Consider the following 24,491-nt stretch of genomic DNA (forward strand, 5'->3'; position numbering starts at 1 on the left):
GTAAGTAATAGAACAAATAGATACCACCACTGACCTATACTAGATATAGTATAGGTCAGTGGATACTACAGTACTAGATAACTTACCACCACTACAGCAAAGAGGCCTAATTCATTCTTCCTAACGTTTCACGTCTGTCAAACACCCGCCTATTGGCTTATCTCAGTTCGAAACAACTATTCGGGGTTTTCAGAAAAACAGGCCGAAAAAACTATGACGGGTGTACAGTCCTTCGAAGAATGAAGAACTGCGTTTATCATAGCAGTTATATTATTGATTGGAAGGAAAGGAGGAGGTGCACTTCAACCAGTCATAAGAGGGTTTGGTAGAGCTGATGGCCACGGTGCATGCATCGAGCCTATTTGACTGCTCGAGTTATTTCATTGTTCTTGCAGTAAAATAAACAAAACAACTGTCGAATTCTATGTGATTTGTATGTGTTATGTATATGCATACTTTCTATAAACATACTTTATGCTTCCGAGACTCCAAGTCTATCACTAATATCCTTTTATGTTTGCGGTATAAAGTTTAATGGCTTTAAACGGCTATGGACTAGCGAGTGGTAAGTCGATGGTTCGAATCTCAAAAGAAATGTTTTTCATTCTGACCTTAAAAAAATCAGTAAAAAAATGACAAGTTCTTGCGAACTAGCCTGCGCCGCAGACCCATGCCCGAAATAGAAAGGCGGGGAAAAACGGTATTTCCGCCATATTCCGTCTATGCGTAGACTATTGCGAACATGCAGTTGTCCCAACTTGTACGGTGTACTTTGCAATAAAATTAACGAAACAACTTATTCCCTATTATTAAGTCACTATCACTAGTCCAGTAGATCATGTGTTGAAGGGCTTTGGTTATGCATTTTACTTTATTATACTAGCAGTGATTGGTAAATCCGCTATGTGAAAAGCGATAATTACACATGTGCGATTATTTATGGTCATAATCAAAACAATTATCCTAAGCCATGAGCTCTGGTTTCGCAAATTATTATTTATTTCATTTCATTTTTCTTTTGGAAAGTCATAACGAACAAATATCGCTGCTCGGATTCGAACCATCGACTTACCTCTCGAGAGTCAATCGCATTTTTCCCAATGCTTTCGCGCCTCTGAAACACCCACCAGTTGCTTTTTCCCTTTCGAAACAATTATTCGGGTTTCAAAAATAAACAACTGAATGTTTCGTTTCCGTTCGAATTGATATGAATTGATTCAAACTTAATTGAATTGAATTTATTCGAGTTAAAGTGAATCTAATAGAACTGATATGATTACGAATCTAAGAGAATTGATTTAAACTGAATTGATTGGAATTGGTTCAAATTCCATTGATATGAGTTGACTTCATTCTAATTGAATTGAATTTACTTGGATTGATTCACACTAAATTGATTTCTATTGATTCAAATTGAATTGACATGAATCGATTGTACTGAATTGAATTGAATCAAATAGAACTAAATGGAATTCAAATGATTCGAATTAAATTGATTCCAATTGAATTAATATTATATACAACTGATTCTTATAGAATCAATATAAAATTATTTAAACTGCATTGATTTGAATTGATTTAAATAGGATTGATGTGAATTGACTCGAATTGACTTGAATTGAATTGAATTAAACTGAATGGAACGGAGCTGAAAGGGTTGATTCAAAAGATTCCAATTGACTCCGAGTCTCCGATTGATTAATATCAAATTAAATTGATTCAAATAGAATTGATTTGAATTGAATTAAATTCGTTTGAATTGGTTCAAATAGGATTGATATTGATTCATTCGAATCGAATCGAATCGAATTGAATTGATATGATATGAATTCAAATTATTCAAATTGGATTGATTCGGATTAATTATTATCAAACTGAAATAATTCCAAATGAATTGTTCGGAACCGTTTTTCAATGCAAATGATAGGCTGGGTTGACGCATGCGCAGACGATTTTCCGCGGTGTTGCCGACGTCACAGCCTGCCATCTTCGATTACTTCGTGCAGGAGTTTGTATAAAAACGTGCATCTACTCACAACATATTTCTTTTGAGTTGAACAAAATTTGAATTACTATTGTAACCCTTACTCATCAAAGTGTATTTGTCATGCGAGTTCTTCATCTGCACTGCTGCCATATCAGGCTATGAGATTACTTACAAAGGTAAGTCGAATTCGCGGCGGTTAGATTTCTCACTGTATATATAAGAATGATGCCAGTCGGCAGACCTTATAACTAAGCAGAAGACCTCGCATACGAATTTGCGATTGAAGTGTTCAAATTTGAATTTCAACTAATGTGAACAAAATGGTTTTCTTTTGTATGTGGTTGTAAAGCTTGTGCGTTTAAAATATACGTGTATACATTCATGTATACTAGCTCGTCTTAATGGATATATCACATACATTTCAGTATATAAACAGTCATCATGTATTACATAATACTGTTTATAATGTGTGTGATATATCCATTAAGACGAGCCAGTATGGTCCTGATCCCCTGATTTAATTTGTCGGTGGCATGCGCGGACGTTGGAATCAGACATAAAATATCGTGGGCCTAGGTTGTTACCACAGTTAATACACATGCACTTGGTCTTTGTTCTTTGTTATTTGAAAGGGAAATGTGTTCTTGTAACTTGAAAGTGTGTACGTGAAATAATGGACACGATTGTTTAATATAGTGATGATTCAGTTGAATATAATTTGAATTAAGATTGTGATGATTTACCAACCAATGTGAAGTACGCATGCCACATTCAACACGACATAGAATAGGATAGAATTGCACCCGCGGACTTGCAAGTCGTACAGTATGCTCTTCCATATACGCGTCTTGTCAAATGCAAATCTTGATTTCCACCGTGAATGATCAGGCTAACTTTACAGTTTGCCCGATATGAAAATCTGCTGTATTGAAGTGTTCAGAATTAATCTTCAACTAATGTGAACAAAATCGTTTGCTTTTGTTTGCGGTTGTATACCGCTTGTGGGTTTTGTGATTATACATACAATTTATATTAAGACACCTGTGATTTTTGATGATTGTGAGAGGTTATTGGTTGTTTGTCTTAATATGTTATCACTATTCCAGCAAATCTCGTGTAAAGGTCTCTAATAGAGTTCCAGCGCGTTTCCAAGTAATTACGTTTGCTTTCTGGATAAAGGCCTTATAATTTATATAGTTTGTGCTAACACCTGAAAGCTGTGCGGAAGTGCATATAACTAGATCCCCAAAAGAAGCTTTGACAAGACAAACAAAATTTTCAGTCCCCAACATTTCTAGCTGTATAGTTATCGATATTAGGGAGGACGAACGCGAGGACAGTTTTCGGAACACTAATGTGCGCATGATATTGAAAAATATAAAAAAATATAGACGTGCTCTGGTTAAAATATTTATCATTTCACGAGCTTTTGACTTGACAGTCGAAATGGAAGTGTTACAAGATACGGAGTTTACAATTGCAAAGCGATTTGATTCAATTTTTAATATCTATATTTCAGTTCAATATGATTACCCCTGATTACGCATCAAATATATTTAAACTACTGTGTGAGATTCTAATACTCTGAGTAATTAATGGTTCGTCGCTAGAAGCTAGTTTCTTTAGAAATATAATGCGTTTTTTTTATGCTCGCGCTTGAACATGAATATATGAATAAATACCTCATGCATGCATTTAAGCTTCTGGCGACGGCCCTGCATGCAAACAATAAACATCCATACATTTTTTAGTTCTTGTTGGCGTAATATCATACTACTTTTAGTATCCCGAACAGATATACACCGCAAATTTCTTTGTATTTTAATCCGACTAGTTGTAAACTGAAAGTTCCTTAAGGCAGCTTTCCACTTACGCGTTTTTTATACACACGTACACGTACGGAAAATTTTAAATGCTTTTAAATTTTTATTATTTAACATCTAGATCAACTAATGCATGCTAAAATATGCAGAAAACTAAGTTCCTTCGATTTATTCACTTATTTTTTTCAAATTTGACATTGTAGAAGGATTTAGACTTTTACGTGCGTGTACGTGCGTATTAGAAACGCGTAGGTGGAAAACAGTCTTAAGTCTGATTCTCATATGTCACCGACGCTCGGCGATGGCTATTGTCGGTGATCACCGGAAAATAAAGTGCTTTTTTATTCTGTATAAATTTTCTTCGTCTGCGACCACAAACAATACATCGCCGACCGTCGGTGACATATGAGAATCAGGCTTTATGCGTTACCTTGTACAGGGGTGTAAAAGAACCGGGGGATAAGACGGTCCGGCAAAACCCCCAACTTTAAAAATTACATAAAGAAGTGCCTTTTTGCTTTGAGGTAAAGATTGAGGTTTTTTGGAAAATTTCAATGATCAATATTGTAGTACGTATACTATGATATTGCATGGGCCTGGCTTCTATATGTGTCATTAGTATGTTAGACATGGTATAATGATACGTGTCAACGATAATGAGATTTCCGTTTCACCAGGCAATCATTTTGATCTAAAATAACCGATGTGACGTTGCATTTTCATCAAGTAACAAATACAAACTGCCCCATGGCCCACTGTAAATATCAATATTTTGTTTGGGACACCCTGTACAGTGCACGTTTCAAAATATTTAACCCGAAGTATTGCAAGCTAAAACATATCCAATTGCACGAATTCTTGACTTAGGCGTAATGCTCGTAGTTGGAATTCGATTAAAAACATTTACCTGCTTGTAATTACATCTCGTTAGAAAACAAGATGCGAAGGTACCCTGCTTAAAAATGCTCTGTAAGATCACGCTGAATATGCTCATAGACATTAAATGTCTTATTTCGTAATTTTCGTTCTTCAATATGGGTATATTGCAGAAAGCAGAAGTGCACAACGTTTCATTCCATAAGAATCCATTCTTTATTAAATTTATTTGAAAATTGAATAAAGGCAGACACTATTCTAAATTATTTTTTGCCTTAGCAAACTAACTGAGTGGCCTTTCTACCCCTACCACTCCCCGCCCCTTCCACCCCCCACGGTGATCTAGTGCCTAAGCCATACAGGCTGGAAAAGCCTAGCTAGGGGGTAGGGGGTGTTTATAATCCAGCTATGCCTATGAATATTTAAGCGCATGGTAAGAAAGATAAGAAAATCTCCAAAAGGCGAATGTTTAAGTAGACTTACACAAAGTGACACATCGTGGTCCTACACACAGTGGCTTACCTGTTCATCCGTCTTTAATATTCTCTCAGCAAATTTGTATATTTTCCACAGGTCTCAGTTTATAGATGAGAGTTCAAGCAATCACAAGTGGGGAAATTAGCCGTATTTTAATTAGGCAAACCGCTTCAAATAGTGATATCTGCCATAGTTATTGACATTTTGCGAGCCGCATGACAAGTTTAAGTTCTCAAAATATCGTCATGTTACAACCGTTTTCCTATTCGCAAGTCTTATTAGTCACAACACATAATCAATCCGATTTATTCCACTTTTCTGTAGCTCAAGCACCATGACCTTCGACATATGTTTTTTTTCTCTAGTAAATTTTAAAATTTTGTAGCCCTATTTCGCATTTTATAAGTTGCGTTAATCCCCACGAGCATATAAATTGGCGAAACAAGTCATTCAAAGTATAGCATTAGGTGATTTCAATAGTTTGGGGGTTTTTTGGGACTTCCTGTACAGGGTGAGTAAAAAAAAACTGACACCTTTGAAATTCAAATTAGTCGCATAGCGGCTGTAATGTGACAGAAGTTGCTTAAAATATTTCATAGGTATACGAAGCATATCATATTAATCCTAAAACATAAAGTTTGTTCCCATTGGGAGTTAAATGCATTCTAAGCTCTGTAAATACAAAAGAACAGTTTTGTCAAATCGTTTTTGTTGATTGTACATGGGAATTGTCATATTCCAGCCATAAGTTTGCCGCTAATTTGAATTTCAAAGGTGTCAGTTTTTTTTACTCACCCTGTACAGGGTGTATCAAAAAAAACGCAACCACTTAATATTCTAAAATTCATATTGTTCATAAGCTCAATAGATTTTATGCCCCTGGGATTTTAAAATGGCTTCTAATCGTACATTTCAACTGCTAATAGTCAAATCAGCTAAACTAATAATGGTGCAGCTAACAACCGAACAACGAGTTTTTATTGTCGTGCATGATAACTTGAATGCTAACTGTCGACCTTGTAAAATAAATTGTAAATAAAATTTTACTCGTTAAATACTTTCAATTCAGCTCGTTGGTTTACGCACCCGACTTTGTTTACCGACGATTGTGCCGCTAGAATATGATCAGTACAAGCTTTCTCGCATTCCAGGGGCCAAACGTCTTTTGTGTTGTAAAACAAAGAGGATATTCATGAATATTAAGTGGTTGCGTTTTTTTTTATACACCCTGTATAGTTGGTTGCCGTGAACGTATTAACTTTCATTCTTATCATAATTATTCATTTCTTTTAAAATTAATTGTTTTCGCAGTGAATGAACACCGCAAAACATTAGCATAGCCAGGAATAGGTCTTCGAGAATAGCCAGCCTTTAATTGCATTTGGAACCATTTTAAATTAAGATAAAAGTGCTTATTTTGAACATTTCTACACTTGTGGGTCCCAACAGGATGCTTAGGCATTCAAACTTTAACTATTACATTGTTTTAGGTGATTTCAATAGTTTTGGTTTTTTTGGACACGCTGTATTATCCATCGCAATTATCCCTTCTCTGGTTTGAGTAATGAAATTAATCACCACACAAAGATTACATTCACGACCCAACGTTTCGACACTCCGGTCTAGTGTCTTCATCAAGTGTGATCTCGGGTGTCGAAACTTTGATCCTTGGTGTGTGAACTTGGATGTGTAAACTTCAAGTTCGTCCCTGATGAAGATACTAGACCAGAGTGTCGAAACGTTGGGTCGTAAATGTAATCTTTGTTTCGTGATTACTTTCATTAATAAAACCATTGTAGCAATAATTGCGATGAATTATGATAACTGTGCAATGTGATTTGATATTGATATTTCAGTGACATCCCTGCGAATTTACTTTTATAAACCAAATGATCTGAGATTCTCGGACGCTTGTCCTAAGAATCGGGGATCCATTGTAGTATTTTCCGAAATAAGGCCAACATAACATCAAGGTTAAACACATTATCTGTTACCATCACTTTTAAACACGTGAAAATTGTACGTGTCATGATTTGTTGTGTTCTAGCTGCCCATACTTAAAAGTAGGTGTACTTAAAAGTAAGGGAGAGTGTTCTGTTCCACGAACAGTAAATGGAACAGCCTGCTTGAAATCGCAGGTTTACGTCATTCTCGTGTGCGCCCGCATACTTATAACAGTTGCAACAACCGCTGACTGCATGTATTAAATTTCTGGGCATGCATGCAAGGTTGACATGTTTGCCAACTTTTATCTTGCCGATATTGAGGCTTTTAAATAGATTGTTTCTACCGAGTTTCCCCCTACAATAAAAAACCCCGCGGAGCTATATTACGGCCTTTAACAGTATAAGCATCAGCGAGAATTATTTATTCCCCTTAAGGTTTGATTCCCCTTAAGGCTTGTTTCCGTTTAAGGACTTTAAGGGCTTCTTTCCACTTACGCGTTTTTCATACGCGCGCATACTTACGTTGCAGTCTAAGAATAAAGCGTCACGCAAATAAATATTATGTGTTTGCGAATATGACTTTAATTTTAGGAATCAGTCAAAAATTGTGTTATGATTAATAGAAATAAACCACTCAGAATTATTGACTCTGATATTTTGTAATTGATCGATTTGTTTTATTTCAAGAATGAGGAATGGCTGCAGCTGATGAAGAACGGAGATGGGGATTGATTGGTGGAAGTGTAGCCAAGATACTAACACCTGCTCTCAGAAATGTGCTTCGAAATGAATTAACAGAATGGTACGAGTCTTTGATAATGCCTCCTTGGACAATCCATCAGCAAACATTCACAAATCATATGAAAAGCTTGCCACCATCTACCATAAAGTTGAACTATAGAAATATTAACAACAATGATTCACGCAAGTCCTCGAACTGTTATGATTATGCGGTTAAAGATCCTTTGTCCCTGGCAAAACTACTCGTAAGGCCTTTCATGGCAAAACATTTCACTGGTTTTGACAACACGATGGATCCCTCTGCTGCTTTATCAGTGATGAGCGAAGCAGAACCTTTCATTCGCTCTGGTGCTGCGGTTTTTGCGAGAAAGGTTAGGTGTGATATCAGAAATAAGTGGGCTCATTGCAATTTCTCACACTGGACGGAGATAAATTTTCAAACTGCTTTAAACGACATGATATCTTTAGTCGAGAAACTAAGCTTAAATTCAGAGGAAAAAAGAATTGTTTTGGACGAACTTGATAAAGGGAAAAGCTACAGTATGTATTTAATTTTATAATTTTTTCTCGAAATACTGTTTTGTTTAAAAAATAAATTAGTTTTTGAGGACTAGATTTAGAAACCTCTCTTTCAGGAGTTATCGTTAACTAAACATTTTACGTGTATTATGGTACTTTAACACATATTTTTACATTTTTACTAATTACTTATTCATGTAGCGTTTTTCCATCTTTAATCTCTATTTGCAAGGCACAAACATGGATTGTGAAATTCTTGATCTCATTTGGACAGAATTGAAAAAAATTTTCGAAGATGAAGATTCGAAGATTGATGAGGTAGAGTGACGAATATGATGAATCATTAACACAAAGATGAATACATTATATCCAATATTACGGGTGTAAAGATCAGAATTAACAATTATGAGTATACAATGAAAAACATATTACTCTAAAGAAAGGACATCCTCGGAACGAAGGTAAAAGCGCAGTTTCGCACCCCACGCAAAATTTTGTCTTATGATTTTCACCTAAGAAAAACGTGGAGCCCTGCTTCCACCTGTTCTGCGGCCGATTGTTCAAAATTAAGGGTTAACAGACAGTATAGTGCGCTAACTAATGTGGCTTAGAATTTTTAGAAAAGCTTATTAAAACTATTTTTCCAGAAAACGCTGTTCTCCTGTCTCCAGTCACTTAAGACTTCCTTGAACGCACAGTGTGGCACCTACGTATTTCAAGCACCGAAGCAAAACCCCTTATTTGAAGGACGTCAATCAGAATTACAAGAGCTGAAACACCTACTTGGACAAATTGATACTAGTAAACCTAAAGTGAACATTGCAGCTATCTGTGGATTGGGTGGAGTGGGAAAAACAAGCTTAGCTACGGAATACGCCCATCAAAGGAAAAATCACTATTATACCGGAGGTGTCTTTTGGTTCTCAGGTGAAAACAACACTGCCTTTGAAAATAGTGTTCACGATATTGCTGCTCGTTTTGAGACAATATGTGATAGGTTTGACATTACTTTATCCGCCACTTTAACAAAAATATCTCAAATAAGAAAACCTTGGTTAATTATTTTGGATAATATGGACGAAGGAGTTATTTCACGAAATATCGAGAAGGTAGCTTCCGGGCATTGGCAGAATGACGCGTGCGGTCATCTTTTAATCACCACTAGAAGAGAGTCATCTGATTTAGTTAGTCATATTCGAGATTTTCACGAAAGATTTTGTTTGAGTCTTAGATGTTTTGAAATGGATGAGGCGAAAGAATTTTTATCTCGCAGATCTGGCGAAGAAGTTGACAATGAGGAGGCCGAGAAATTGATCGAAAAACTCGGCTGGCTACCTTTGGCACTTGAGCAAGCTGGAGCTTATATGAAATCACTCCCTTGTACAATACCCAAGTACTCAAAATTATATGAAAAACATCGACTTCGTGTCTTCAACCGACAAGCGGCACCTGGTGCTTCAGAATATGATTCAACTCAAAGACGTGCGGTTTGCACTACCTGGCAACTTAATTTTGAAAACATCATAAAAAGGGAAGACTTAGGCGTGGCTGCGAAAAGAGTCCTTTATGCATCTGCGTTTTTGAATCCAAATGAAATTCAAAAAGACATCGTCAATATCGGTGAACCTCCCATCGAAGATGAAGAATATACGAAATATGTAGAGGAAGATGAAGGACGTCTGGAAATCTTGAGAGTGTTGACGCAATTTTCCCTTTTCAAAGAGAATAGCCACAGCCTCAGTGTCCACCACTTGGTACAGGAAGCCATACGGGAGAATATAAAACGTCTTCAGGAAGACGAGTCCCAAAGCGTTATTGATGCTATTCGTATGTTACACCATGCTTTCCGTAATTGCGCTTCACCCGACGAGCTTCTTATTCCTGTTTCTGAAGAAGGAAGGGAACGACCGTCGATTGTTTCCAGCGTTAATCCGTCACGTTTTTACCAATGGCATAAACTCTGTTCGCATAGTTACGAGCTGGTAGAGCATCTAAAGAGTTTAGTAAAGAAACCGGATGGTGATAATAGAAAGATATTTCAACCAGAAGCCGCCAGAATTGTGCATGAGTGCGCAATTCATTTAAGTGTTAACTCCAAACACGACGAAGCGAAGAAAATGGAGAATTTTGCTAAGGAAATTTCTACAAATTTTCCCTTCCTCCACATTTTACCTTTGCCCGAGTTGGTCCGAAGACATATCCAGTATTCGTGCGAAATGCCAGCAACCAGCCAACAAGATGAATGCGGAGTCCAACAAATCACAGCGGAAAAGCTAAGTGAAATGCAAACGGAAGCAAACGATTTGTTTGAAAGGGGCTTCTATGATGATGCACTGAAAGTATACTCCGATGCCATTTTTGCATCCAGGAATACACCTCTGTTCGAGGTTACGCACGCGTTGTTAATCAAGCGAGCATCGTTTTATCTGAAGCTTCAGAAATATCATCAAGCCGCGCAAGATGTCGAAGAATGTATATTACATCGTCCAAAATGTTCAGAAGGATATGCGAAGAGAACATTGGCGCTGATTCAATTAAACGACATAGAGAATGATTTTAAACCCAATTTGAAAGGACGAAATTCTTCTCCGAAGGAAATGCGTCTGGTCGTGCGTTGTTCCAACATATTAGAATTTTCAGCGGCCCTCAAGAAAGTCAAAGAGTTGGCAATGGGAAGCACAGTCACTGACCAACCCAACAATTTACCAGTAATCGTACTAGAGCCTGGTAATTATGAAATTTCCGCGAAAACCATTGACCCCTCCCTTTTCTGTGATAAAAGCAAAGAACTCAGCATTGGAAGGTGCATCCTAACTGGAGAAGGAGAGGATTGTTCAGTAACTTCTGATGATAGCGTTAACTTTAGATTCGGTAATGATCTTTTAGCTTGCAATATCAACTTTCGTTGTGCTGAATGTTCTGTTCCTGATACAGCTGTAGTCAAGTTCTGGCATTGTTCTTTTCAAGGCTCAGGATTGAAGGTTGAGGGCAAACTGCAAGTTGAATCATGTAAATTCTTTAACTCCGCAAATAGCGGGTTGCTGGTTCTCGGTGATGTAAAAGTTAAAAATTCGAAATTTTACAAAAATGGAAAGGATGGGATTCAAGTGGGAGATGGTGGAAGTTTATCTGTACAAGGATCTAAATTGCTCGCCAATGAGCAAGGATTACTTATTGGCCCAGAAGCGAAGAAATGCGTTGTCGAAGGCTCGGAGATTTATGATAACAAGTCGCATGGGGTTGTTGTCAATAACATTGCTTCTGATATTACAATAAAAAGAAACAATATCTATGACAATGAGGGACTTGGCATTATTGTGAAAGAAAGTTCAAATGTATCTATATTGGAGAACGAGATTTCAGGTAACAGCAAATGTGGCATTTGCGTACGTGATAACAGCGAGGCTATATTTTTAAGGAAGAATGAAATCCATCGTAACCAATGCGGGGGAATTTGTTTGGATGTTAAAGATGTTGTTGTTGAAGAGAACCACATTTCAAAAAACTTAGGAGATGCAATTTGCAAAGGAGAATTACAGCCTGAACAGAGAGGAAATAACATACATGATAACAACGCAAGGGGAAATCAATTCACAGGGGAAAGTGAAATTAAATTGTGCTGCTATTGCAAGAAAACTGGAGTTGATTTGGAGAAGTGCGAAGAATGTTTTACAGCACAGTACTGTGGGAAAGATTGCAAGAATAATGATTGGGGAGACCACATGCAGATTTGCGATCGGTTGCTATCTGAGTCAAGCATGGTTCTAAATTATACACCAGATGGAGAATGTTCACATTCACAATTATATTCAGAGGATTTTTTACAGCCAAATACGAGCAGATTTATTGTAAAAATTTCTTTACAACGAGATCAGTCTGTGGTTCGACTATACGATTCTGCTAAGACACTGAATGGATTTCTAACTGGTGCTGATCAAGTTTCGAATGTAGTTCGGCAGTATGGTACAGTAGGTCAGGCCTCCCACACCTTGAAAGAATTATTTATGTGGGTTAAACGCCACACAGATGGGACAGTTCGCGTTTTTACTAACGTGTTTCCGCCCTCGCAGAGCTGGTAAATATCCATGTTGACCTATACAGGTATAGAATTGTAGTATATCTGAATAATGTTATAGATTAATATTTATTATTACCTTACCTTTTGCGGATATAAATTCTTCCAGCGTAGACGCGTATACTACTCGAAACACTGAAATCTACGATCCTTCATTTTCTGAATAGCACAAGAGTAATTAAACATTTGAAACAAACACTCTGAACACAAATTTACCTAGTCAGTAGTCAATAACAGTGGCGTAGCCAGCCCGACAATTTAGTCATGCTATGCTAATATTTTGGTGTCCATTGACTGTGAAAACAATAAATTTCTAAAGAAATGAATAATGATAAGAACATAAAATTTGCATAGCATGACTAAATCGTCAGGCTGGCTACACTACTGGCAGCAACAACCCAACGTTCGTTACTTCAAACTCCCATACATAGGACACTACTCTCAAATTACTGAACAAAAGCTCCTCAACATTGCCAAACGATTTTGCAGTGATATTAACATAAAGTTAGTGTTCAATTCCCACAAAATCAAAAACATTTTTAGCTTTAAGGACGCAATCCCTGGTGATCCTAAGCCGCGTTTACATTTCAGGCCTTGGACCGGCTGTTCAAAAGTATGCGGGTTAACGCTAACCAAGGAGTAAAAATGCCTAACCCAGGGTTAAATTTTAAACCTCGGTTGATTTGCGTTGCACAAAGCCCGGTTAGCGTTAACCCTGGGTTAAAATTAATAAAATAACCCTGCTAGCTAGGTGGTTTAACTTTTTAATCCTGGGTTAACTTCGATTCAAAATGGATAAATAAGATGAATAACTTTCCAAAATCCCATGCACGGAAATTGCAGTTCAATATAACGTTACTGCCCCCACGGCATATAATTTTTCGATTGACAATATTTCCTCAACAACCGTTCTTTCCTCAACAACCGTTCTTCCACAAAACCCTAACACCTCCTTCTCTCTCAAACTCAAGGAGGCTCTGTACATACGCAAACACAAACCAGACCTTAACAAACAGTTTCAGCATTTATATTTTCCAGTTATAATTTTTGTCTGTTGTGTTGTTATACTTATTATGCATATCTAGTATTCTGTTATGTCGTCAATCATTGTTGCAAATAATTATGTTATTCATTGAGTATCACCTCGCCTGTATCATATTTCTACTTTATATATTTCACAATGTAAATAACGAATTCATTCGCACTGAAGATGGCTTATAGTTGTTAAAGTCGAAACATGTTTGTTATTAAAAATTTTGTAGTTTATTTCAAATGCTTAATTATCCTTCATTTACTTAATTATCATTTACTTAATTTAATTATTCTTCATTTTCATTTTACATTTATAGAGAATCTACATAACGATTAGCCTTTTTCCAAAATGGAGTACAAAATTATAAACACTTCTCGAAACATACCCAAAATACGAAGCAGGAATTCGAATCTGTTCATTTCTAGTCTCATTGACTAGTAACGTAAGAAGCTGGCAATTTTCAAGCTAATTTGCACATGCAAATTCGCTGCATGCAGATAATTCCACTGCCATAGTATGACAGAACTGTGTTGGAGACGTTTCCCTTAATTGAAATATTAGATGACGAAATGTATTCAACGGAAGCACAGACGCAAAATGTATTAAACCATGCAGGCTAAAATTTAAGATTGGTATAGCCATTTTGAAAAAAGTAAATGTTAAACTTAAACGTCGAAATGTGTACTATTGATTGATAATTGATTAAAATGCAGAAAACTGTAAGATAGTAAAATAAATCAACAGACGAACGTTAGGGCTTCCCGTACAAAGAACTTTATGAAGACGCAATGATCGCTCGATACATTCAGTTTTGAAAGCAGATTATTTTTATTTCACTTAAAAACTAATTTCTAATCTGCTAAAAAGTCTTCTAAAAGACTTTTTTAAATTCATTTTCCTCGCACAATTGTAAGTCCTTGACAGCTGTTCGGATACCATACGGCAGGATGGCTGGAAGAAAGAAGATGTGTATTATCACATTTATATCGTTATTTCACAAGCGAACTATAATATTTTTCTAAATCAGTTATCGTATAAGCTTGGATTTCGCTAGCTCAGGAAATTGGTGGTTTGGATTAAATTGATGAGGGCCAACTGCATGCTTGTATTTCTAGTACTAAAATGTACAACCAACATATATACATATATACGAATAGTTTTAATGCTACAATTTTTAGCGAAATATCAATTCCTTTTTAAACAGAATTCATTTTTTTACTTTAAATTTTTTTAATTTTCAACTTAAAAATAAATGCTTTCCCCATCAAATTCAAACGGAGGTGTCATACATTTGTTGCTAAGTCCACATATCAACTAATTACAAAAAAAATTGCATGCTTTAAAATACAAAATCTACCCATGCATTTACCCGTTCAAAAACACCTTACAAGTTTCAAAATCGTATATTTTTTTGCTGACTATTTAGTATGTAATAACAAAATGTATAGCCTGAGTAGACAGACGTCCTTTCACTCCTGCCTGAGGGGGGGGGGGGTGGGGAAACCAACATATGCATATACAACCAACCCTTGCATATATAGAAGATATATAAAACGAAACAAGCTCCAAATAACATCATCTTGCAAAGTCAAGATTTGAATTAAGAAACAAGATGAAAATTTTTCCCATGTTGCATGCTTGCAAACTTTTGCTAATGCTTTTCTGTATGTAAAACTATCCAACAAGTAGCTCGAACAATCTAGGTCATTTTATAATGAACAATCATACTTCATTACAAAATATCGTCGCCGAAGCGTGGGCCTTGGAGCGTAGGTAGAAAAGGCTAGCTTGTTTTGGTGTGTGCACAATTTGCCATGACGAAGTAAAGTTGCAGTAGAGGACTGGTGATAGTAAAATGGACAATGCATTAGGTGGCTGTTTAGGGTACATAAGGAAAACGTTTTCGTAGCTAAAACATTACTTTGTGATTTGTGAATCACCATAATAAATACTTCACGAAACTAGTAAGTAGGAGAAATAAATATACTCAACTGAGCGGATTAAGTGAATTCGTAGCCTTACAAACGGAGGTTTTCCGACACATGCATACACCCCCAAGCCGTCAGTGCTCAAATTGAGAGTTGGTGAAAAAGAGAGTATTCTTACCAACAACATGTTTGCGAAGAAGGACATTTGTTACATTGCGATGTGCAGGGGAAACCACCATAAGTTTCACACGGTTTGGTCATTCCGAAACTGCAGGATATTATGTTGTCTGGATGGCAGGAATGACTTTCTAGCGTTTCAGTCTGTGGACCTGCGATTAAGAAGTTATATATATCAGTACAATCTAATAAGTGTAATCTCATAAAATCAAATTCCAAAAATCTTTTTCGTTTCGCCAAAGATTTTTAAACGGGGGTGATCAGGGAATGCTCTATTAATTGACACGAAAAACAACAAAAAAGTTTTATGCTAGTAAAAGAGTAATATGCATGTGATTTGTTTAATCGTTCTTAGCCGAAACAAGAAATCAGGAATTTTATTTTGTCAAAATGTATTTGGCAAACTTTCCTTTATTAGAAAACTTGGCATTGCATGATTGTCTGAATGTGTTTGTACGAAAACAACGCATCATTACGCATGCATGCAAGATATAAATTTGTCACATAAAATTTGAGGAATCTAAGCTATACTTAACGCATTCGATTGATTCATCTTACCCGCACTTCAAATTTAGTTGTAGTGGTAAAAGGAAATAGAGTTTTGGCCGCATACACCAGTTAATCGTAAAGGTAGCTACATATACAATAAATCGAAACTTACTTCTCTTCCCCAAAAGCCCAGCTTGAACGCCATAAATAACGGCCACCAAAAAGAAACATGCCTTAAAAGTGCAATCCATTTTCACTATATAAATATTAAAAAATAACACTATTGGCAAAAATATTACGATCAGTGATGTATACAGTTTAACAGGCATGTGGAAGCCTGTGGCAATGAAAAATAAGGTGGTATGGCCACCTTTTCTAAGGAAAATATCATGACGTTTGTTTTTTATGACATTTACTTCGGAGCGAAATTTCATTCAAGACTTGTATAGAGCTGCACGCAACTGCGCGGGTTATACTGAACCAACTTACCACAAAAAGTGTTCGCCTTGAATACGATGAGAATTACAGAACTCTACGACCAAACAAATTAAAGTTCGTTTGAAAATTAATTTTGGAAACGTTGAAATTTATACTCACGGTTGGAACGTTGCGAAATGTGATAAACACTATCCATAAGGTAAACACACTTTTCCACTTATGAAATTGAACATAAAAACCTCTCGAAAGTCATCGATGCTTGAACTCAAATCTCGCATGGCTAATTTTTGGATGGTTAACCAATTATGCGATCAACCAACCAAAACTAAGTGCGAACCAATTAGCCCTTCTCATGCACTATGACGTTTTCGGGGTACTTTCGATCTTCTCAAATGGATTTAAAAAATTATAAAAATATGAAAAGCATTTTTAGAATCAAGAGACCATTTGAAGAATAAATTCAGCCCGAAATTAAAGACAGTCGCCGTTACGAGGTCTTGCACTTACGTTTTGAAAAAAGTAACTACCCCATGAATGGCGGCATATTCGTCATCGTGAGAAAGGCTAAGTAGCCTTGAATTTTCGGTGCGACTTCAACATTGGAGAGGTGACAAAAGCATCAGTTGAAGAAAAAATACGCCCAAGCGTTTGGGAACCGTCCTTAAAATGTCAGGAGCAACCGCATGGGGGAGGAAGGATTTTCATCGAGGTCTGTGTAACAGATCAGGCAAAAATTGCGTGCAAGAATTCACTCCCTAAACGTCACTATAACACCTCATCACATAATTAAAAATTTGATAACTCAAGAGTAACAAGTGTGTGGTCAGAAGTCAGTTATGCATCAAAGCTCATATGTCTGAATTTTGCGCGGTAATTTAGTCATATTAGAGCAATAATCCAACCATAAGTATACACCGCGTGTTGATATTTATTAGGGAAATAGCCAATTTCTAAGTTTTTCAGCTTCTGTTCGATTTATATCTCTCGGTTTGAATATTGTTTTACAGTTTCATAGAAACGGTTTTTCTTATTACCTGCTGGTCCTTTTATTATCTAACCAAAGGTATTTATTTAAGGTGTTTAATTAAAGATATTATGCATGTTTAAGGCAATGTTACACGGTGCAATTTTTCTTGCAACTTGCAATGCAATTCTACTTTTAAGAGATGTAAATTAGTGAAGAGTCCTCAAACTGCAAGTGTAAGAAACGCTATGGAGTTTATTAAAGACAAAAGTTTGGTAGTTGAAAAATTTAAATCTCTCAATTAAAAGAAGAATTGCATTCGGCAAGTTGCAGGAAAAATTGCACCGCGTGCATGTAACATGTTTGTCCTTTAGTTATGCACTGCGAAACGCATATAGAACTAAACGTTGAAGACACACTATGAAAAACCAATATTTTATTGAATCTACCCACATTGAATATAACAACATCTCAAGGTGTGAATTCACGGAAAAAATTATTTTCACCAACAAAGCGTAACTGATCCGATGCTTGATGTAACCTACGTCCTTTTTAATAACAGATAATAATATACTATCAACTGAACTAGTCAAAACTAGAATCTTTAGTAACATTATTGACGAGAGATCGGGCTGACAAATGTCGCAAAAAATTGCGTGCAAGAATTCATCTCCTCCGACATTGACATAAACACGCCACACATAAATTTGACAAGCCACATGCAAGTGTGTGGTCAGTTGTCAGTTATGCTTAAAGCTCGTATGTCTGACATCTTGTTTCCTTCATGCGAAGCAATTCAGTGAATTTCGCAGTGCGTTTGCCATATTAGAGCAATATAACGGTTCCAACCATGAATATAAAACTAGGGTCTCGCGCATATATTCAATGGAATCGCTGACACAATGTAAAAAAGACGTTTACAACATGTATATGAACAACTATTTGACGCTAATGAAGACCAACAACATAGGGGTGGAGTTTTTAAGAGCTAGATAGGGCTGACAACCTGTTAAAAAAATTGCGTGCAAGGATTCATCCCTCCCCGACGTTGACATAAACATGCGTCACAAGCGTGTGGTCAGTGCCAGAGTTATGCTTTACTCAAAGCTCGCATGCCTAATTTTAACACACCATCCCTTCAATTTTGCTGTTAGGGATGTCTTACTTAGGAATTTTCATATCCTGCAGAATGATCCCGAGACATCTTCCATTTTCACCGATAACCCCCTACTCTATTTTCGGCACAACAAAAATATCCAGGACACATTGGTTCACATGCAGCTCTCTACAGCAAAACTGTTCAGAGCCCAATGGCACATTCCCATGTGGCATTGGCCAATGTAAAACATGCTCATTTACCGATTCCAGCACTGTTATTTCGGCTCCAAACTCACAGTTTTTCATCAGGCACCATTTCACATGCCTTTCCTCCTACCTCATTTATTGCATCTCATGCAACAAATGTGGTTTACTATATATCGGCGAAACTGGAAGATCTTTAAGGGTAAGGTTTGGTGAACACCGTAGGTCGGTTAACAACCACGATAACACTAAGCCTGTTGCCAGACACTTTACCTCTGGTAATCATTGTGTCACGGACATGAAAATTAAAGCCCTCTGCCCCATTTCCGGTACTAACGATAGCCGTAAACGACAAGAAATGCGACTCATCCACAGTCTTGGGACTCTGATCAGGCTTCCCTCATTGCGGGCTATTCTTAGCCCACAATCAGGCGTCTCTTTGGCAATGTAATGTATTCCAATTTGTTTTGATTTTTTGTTTTCTATTGGCCCATTTTTATCACGTGTTTTACCCTCATACAAAACATGTATTCTCCCTTATACTAACTCTCCCTTTCATACTAACTCTCCTGACGAAGGCCCCCAGGTCGAAACGTCGAGGAGTGTTTTGTCTATTTAGGCAGTTGTTATACCACATTTGATGCTATTCCAAAAATATGTTCACATTCTTGATTCTTCATATCTGTGAGGTGTTGAAAAATGAAGGTGGAGGCGATTCTAGCATTACTTTCTAAAAATACATTGATACTACTGAGAATATAACTAGGGAATAAACTACAAACTGATGGGCGAAAAAGATTTACAAAGCATGCCATATCGTAAGGTAAAAGATACGCTTAAGTGATCTCGCGAATATGCAGGCGGTCACAAAACAAGTATTAGGTACTTTTTATCGTATAGACCTACATGTATATAACATAAAGAGCAATTATATAGGAGGAATTCGAAAGTTTGAAGGAGCTAAGTTAGGCTGTCAGCCCTAGCTATATAGCTTTAATGAATCGAGAGCTACGCGAGTTATGAAAGTTTGCACTCTCAATTTTGTTCTCGAAGCACAAAAGATTTTAGTTTGTTGGAATTTAAAATAGTGTCTACTTCTATCCAGGACCGGGGGTAAAAGCATGCTAAATTGCTAATGTCGTGTAATTCCCACTTTTCAGTCTATGACAAAAAATGTAAACCCGCGAGTATGCAATCAGTAACAAAACGACAAAACAACAATTTGATAGACCATATAGGATAGACGAAACCAATCGTTTAAGGCGAGATCAACAAGGGTGAAACTTTTTTCAGGAGATTGGAATAAAATGCAGATATTGCGAAACTACGAGCAGGGATTCATCTCCTCCCAAAGTCACTATAAACAAGGGCGTCAATCCTGGGGGATTAGGAGACGCGTTTTAAGTGAAGGGACAAATATCTAATTGCCCCCCCCCCCTTCCCATATTTGGAATATGATATATTTGGAATAAAGACGAAATATCACTGCTATTTTATCTGTACATCAAAAATACAACATGTCTATCTTCATAAACACAACATGTCTTTTTGGAAATTTTCTGCTTGCCGTGTTGCAACCACTGGTTGCAACTTACACCACTTATGTAAATTCTACCCAAGCCAAGGGCCTAATTCCACAGGCGCTTTTCCTTCGGCGAAATGCGAAGTATTTCGCCTGTTTCTTTTGAATTTTGACCACTTGAATGAATTAATTCTGCTTCATTGCTCACAATTCAAAAGAACCAGGAAACAATTCGCATTTCGCTTGAAGATTTAGCCCGTGGAAATAGGGCTTAAGCTATAAAGAGATTCGCCAACTGAAAGGTTTGTTTTGCTAATGGTTATAGTCGTATTAAGTTCATAATTTTTCGTATCTTACCACTTTCAAACGCATGTGAAAGTAAGGGAAAAAATACTACAATATATTAGTAAAATATTAAAGCTACAAAATCCGTGTTTTGCATTGCACTGGATTGCCGTCAATATAACTGTAAGAACTTATCTCATTTCTCTCATATACTCTTGCATGCATGCATGGCCTTATTTTACCCGTGATGAAAATGACTTGTTCTCAAATTTTTGCTTGTGGGAAATAACGCAACTTATAAAATTTGAAATTTGCCAGAGAAGGGGGGCATGTCGGAGGTCAATATATGCTTGAGTTGTGATCAACGTGTCTGTGAATTGTTAATAAAAATTATCCTTTCGTAAAAACTAAGTTTACAGTCATCGTGCGTAAAAATGTTTATGTTAAATATTTAGAAACTTGTGGCTCCTAACAGGATATAGATTATCAGGTAGGACTTGTAAGAATCAAGCGCGGGTAAAGTATTAGTATTAAAAAATAACCAAGAGTAAAACCACTTTAGATATTGCTGACAAAACAAAAGTGCATAAGCCCTTTTGCAGCAGTCAAAAGATTTTGACTAAATCCTTGCAAAATTAAGGGTCAAAATTATCAGGCATTTATACAGTCAGCAACGAGTATGATTTTCAGCGTTGCATTAAGCCTGCATGGTTCTCATAGTGTCACTGACGTTTGACGATGCTTATTGTCGGTGATCACTGATGAATTAAGTGCTTATTTTTAATAAATTTTCTTCGCAACTGACACTGAATGCATGCATATTATCGGAAGTGTAACTAGAGATTATTTTCCTGTCCTCAAATTTTCCCAAAATGTACACGTCATGCGTGCACACGCCACGACACTTACTGCATGGACTGATGGCTGCCTGCACATCTTTCATCTCTGTAATCGACCACAAACACAATACGTCGCCGACTGTCGCTGACGAACCATGCTTTTAGACACGCAACTCCGGAATTTCCTTTTCTGCGTCCGAAACACAAACGATTTTTGTGTTTCAGAATAATCAATTCCATTTTATCCAGGAGCATATAATTTTATGCATGTCAAATTGATTTCCTGATGTCGTGTATATCCATCAATGTACTCCGTGTAAATGCACGAAAGTGTGTGGTTGAGTTGACAGTTATGCCTGTACTCAAAGCTCGCATGGCTGATTTTTAGTAAGTTGCTCTGACTGAGATGCATGGGATCATTGCTATTTAGTATTATGTATGCATGCTTTGGATATTTTCAGTAATATTCATGAAATTCTAATAAGATTTAGGAATGATGAAAACATCGTCGCCAATGTCTACATTTTAATATTTGTAAGGTGGCTAAAAATTTAAGTATATAGGGGAGAGGGCCTCGGCATTAGTTATAGTTTCAAAAATATACAGATGTTCCTGATAGGACGTTGCTTGTGAGGCTCAAACAGTAGGCGAGGAACGTATTAGCATTAAAATGAAAAAAAAACTTAGAGTTAAACAACTTTACCAATTGCTGAGAAAAAAAAAATATACCATGTTACTATAGCATTCAGAAGATTTTCACTAAATCCTGGCATGCAAAATGAAACGTTTAAACGATCAGGCGAACATACTATCCGCGGCACTGAAGAATGCATGTGCAACCATTTAATAGAACCATCCGCAAAACGCCAAGAGCAGCAAGAGGTGAAATTTTCAAGAGCGACCTTCATGTCGGTCAACATATAAAGAGTGTTGCGTGCGAGAATACCAACTTAAAGTTAGACAAAATTGCAAGTCATGCTGTCGAAGATTACTCGATCGCGATCTGTTCGTTCACGGCTAAAAACGCAACCCCGGAACTTTCTATTTTGTTCCCGAAACACAACGATCTTTGTATTTCGGAACTTTCAATAGTTTTTAATTTTAGCCAGGCGCATAAATACATGTCAAATTCCTGATGTCGTGTTACAAGTTAATGCATAAATCTCTATTCAATCACGCAATCCTAGGTACGCACTCGATTTACAGTTGACAGCATATCTTCTAGTAAATGCAATTAGGAGCTATTTAAAATGTCAAGGGTTTGTACCTAGTACCCTTGTGCTTTGTGGACAAAATGGATTATTTCAATGACGTCATGGTAGTTCCCAATGTTTTTGCATGACAGGATCTTCCGAACATGGACTTTGTCGGGCAATGATGTGATTTTAATTCAGTATAGTGGTGTGTTATATAGAATGTGGTGTGTTATATAGAATGTTTGTTCCATTCCTAAAAGCTTGGTTAACGGCTTAGCCCTTAGGTGCACAATGGTGAGGAATCCCGTTAACTGAAATTAGCGGAAAGATGCCTGGCATATGTCAACTAGTGTTCCTATAGGGTACATATTAGACTAAAAATGTGAAATTTAAAACCTTCGTCATCGCGTCACTCTGGACTGGTTGCATAAAACTCTTTAACTGCATTTTACATAGTTAAATCCTAGTTAACTCACGACTCTGATTTGCCAATTCTACAGTCTTTTATACAACCAGCCCTATAGTAGGACTTTCAGAAAAATTAACACGAGTTCTTGCATGGGCAACACCTCTGGGTATTTTAAACGTTAATTCATTAAACGGCAAAATAAAAACGTCCATATTAGCGAAACGATTCACCCAACGTATTTAAAAACTCTTTTATGCGCTGATTAACAGTTCCTTATACCATATATCGCGACAACCATCACCGAGAAAGACGTTTACATGAACTTAAATACATGAAAATAAACACCCCAATTAGGCTTCTAGCTATATGTTCGAGATAATACTAATTCAGTATAGGCATGCCATATAGGCTAGCATCTATTGATTTTCATGCAGGGATAAAGACCTATCATTTAACATTCCCTTTTCCTATATACAAAATTGTAAGGCAAAGCAAGCCTGTGTCACTTTTGTAGCGATTTACTGAAACGGGCTGAAATATCTATCTCCATCATCTAAATGTCCAGCACGTCGGGAGCATAGCATTTAAATTACGAAACAGACCCGGCTAGCTGGTAAACTGCCGGTAAACAGCATAAAATGTTTGGATAAAACACTGCATGCTTAGATGCTCTTCTGCTCTATCCTGCGAAAAGCCTATGCAGAGTGTTGCCAAAAAGCTCCCTTTAAAAAAAGCCCGCTCTTTTCCTGTTGATTTACCTCTGTGCTTGAGAATTTGCCACGAGCTATGTTTTTTTTTATTTTTCTTGGGATTCACGACACGAGACGCACGACAAGGTATAGGAGTTTAGAACTGAACAACAAGACTTCGGCTTGTTGTATTGTTGACCTCGTTGTAGTCAATGTCGTTGTAGTCGGAATAAAGACAATAAATCGGATACGATACTATATATTTAAATCTGAGATCTGGAGGTTTGTAGAATAAACAATCAACACAGCAATTCAATGTCCATGCACTTCGACAATCGACGTGATATTTTTATAAATTTTCCACCAAGACACCATATTTCTATATGCGCACGGTGCGAAGAGTAGGGTGTGACGTTACAGATCCGATGAAGCACCAGTGACGTAAACAACCTCGTACCCAGGGTTTTTGTGACGTGAACGGATGTCACGTTGGCAGAACGACCAGCCAAGCTGAAAATATGACCTCGTGTCTGTCGACGCGGGCTAACTATTGTCGCCGTTGATATAATTTTCTTCATAGGACCAAATAAAACATACTGCAAGCACGCGCTCATTGGACAGCTGAACACTGAGAAAGGCTAGCTTACAGTGACGTCTGCGCATCGGTTCTGCGCATAAAAAATTGCTTCATTTCATTTGACATTACCAGAAATTTGCGACATGGTGATTACTAATTTGAATTTACTTTTAAACATAATGGCCTTCAACTTTTACCA

General features: G+C 37.0%; 1 protein-coding gene and 1 long non-coding RNA gene across 3 annotated transcripts; one reads left to right on the top strand and one right to left on the bottom strand.

Annotated features, from left to right (window-relative positions):
* The first annotated feature begins 1,993 nt into the window (after window positions 1-1,993).
* Window positions 1,994-13,994, top strand: LOC114524235. 2 transcript variants are annotated; one of them, XM_028545374.1, is made up of 5 exons: window positions 1,994-2,163; window positions 7,797-8,390; window positions 8,602-8,687; window positions 9,017-12,470; window positions 13,794-13,994. In XM_028545374.1, the coding sequence occupies exons 2-4, from the start codon at window positions 7,805-7,807 to the stop codon at window positions 12,446-12,448; spliced, it is 4,104 nt and encodes a 1,367-aa protein (XP_028401175.1). In that variant the 5' UTR covers window positions 1,994-2,163; window positions 7,797-7,804; the 3' UTR covers window positions 12,449-12,470; window positions 13,794-13,994. The 2 variants fall into 2 exon arrangements, with proteins under 2 accessions (XP_028401175.1, XP_028401174.1); XM_028545373.1 differs by lacking the exon at window positions 13,794-13,994 and having other exon boundaries at window positions 9,017-12,740.
* A 351-nt stretch (window positions 13,995-14,345) lies between these two features.
* Window positions 14,346-16,620, bottom strand: LOC114524136. Its single transcript, XR_003687077.1, has 4 exons — window positions 16,561-16,620; window positions 16,244-16,327; window positions 15,584-15,734; window positions 14,346-14,428 (listed from the first exon to the last, which is right to left on the bottom strand). It is a non-coding gene; the product is annotated as an uncharacterized LOC114524136 (long non-coding RNA).
* Window positions 16,621-24,491: the final 7,871 nt, after the last annotated feature.

Source organism: Dendronephthya gigantea, unplaced genomic scaffold (genome assembly GCF_004324835.1).
Source record: "Dendronephthya gigantea isolate DGI-Jeju-01 unplaced genomic scaffold, DenGig_1.0 000030F, whole genome shotgun sequence".
NCBI classification, from domain to species: Eukaryota; Metazoa; Cnidaria; class Anthozoa; order Malacalcyonacea; family Nephtheidae; genus Dendronephthya; species Dendronephthya gigantea.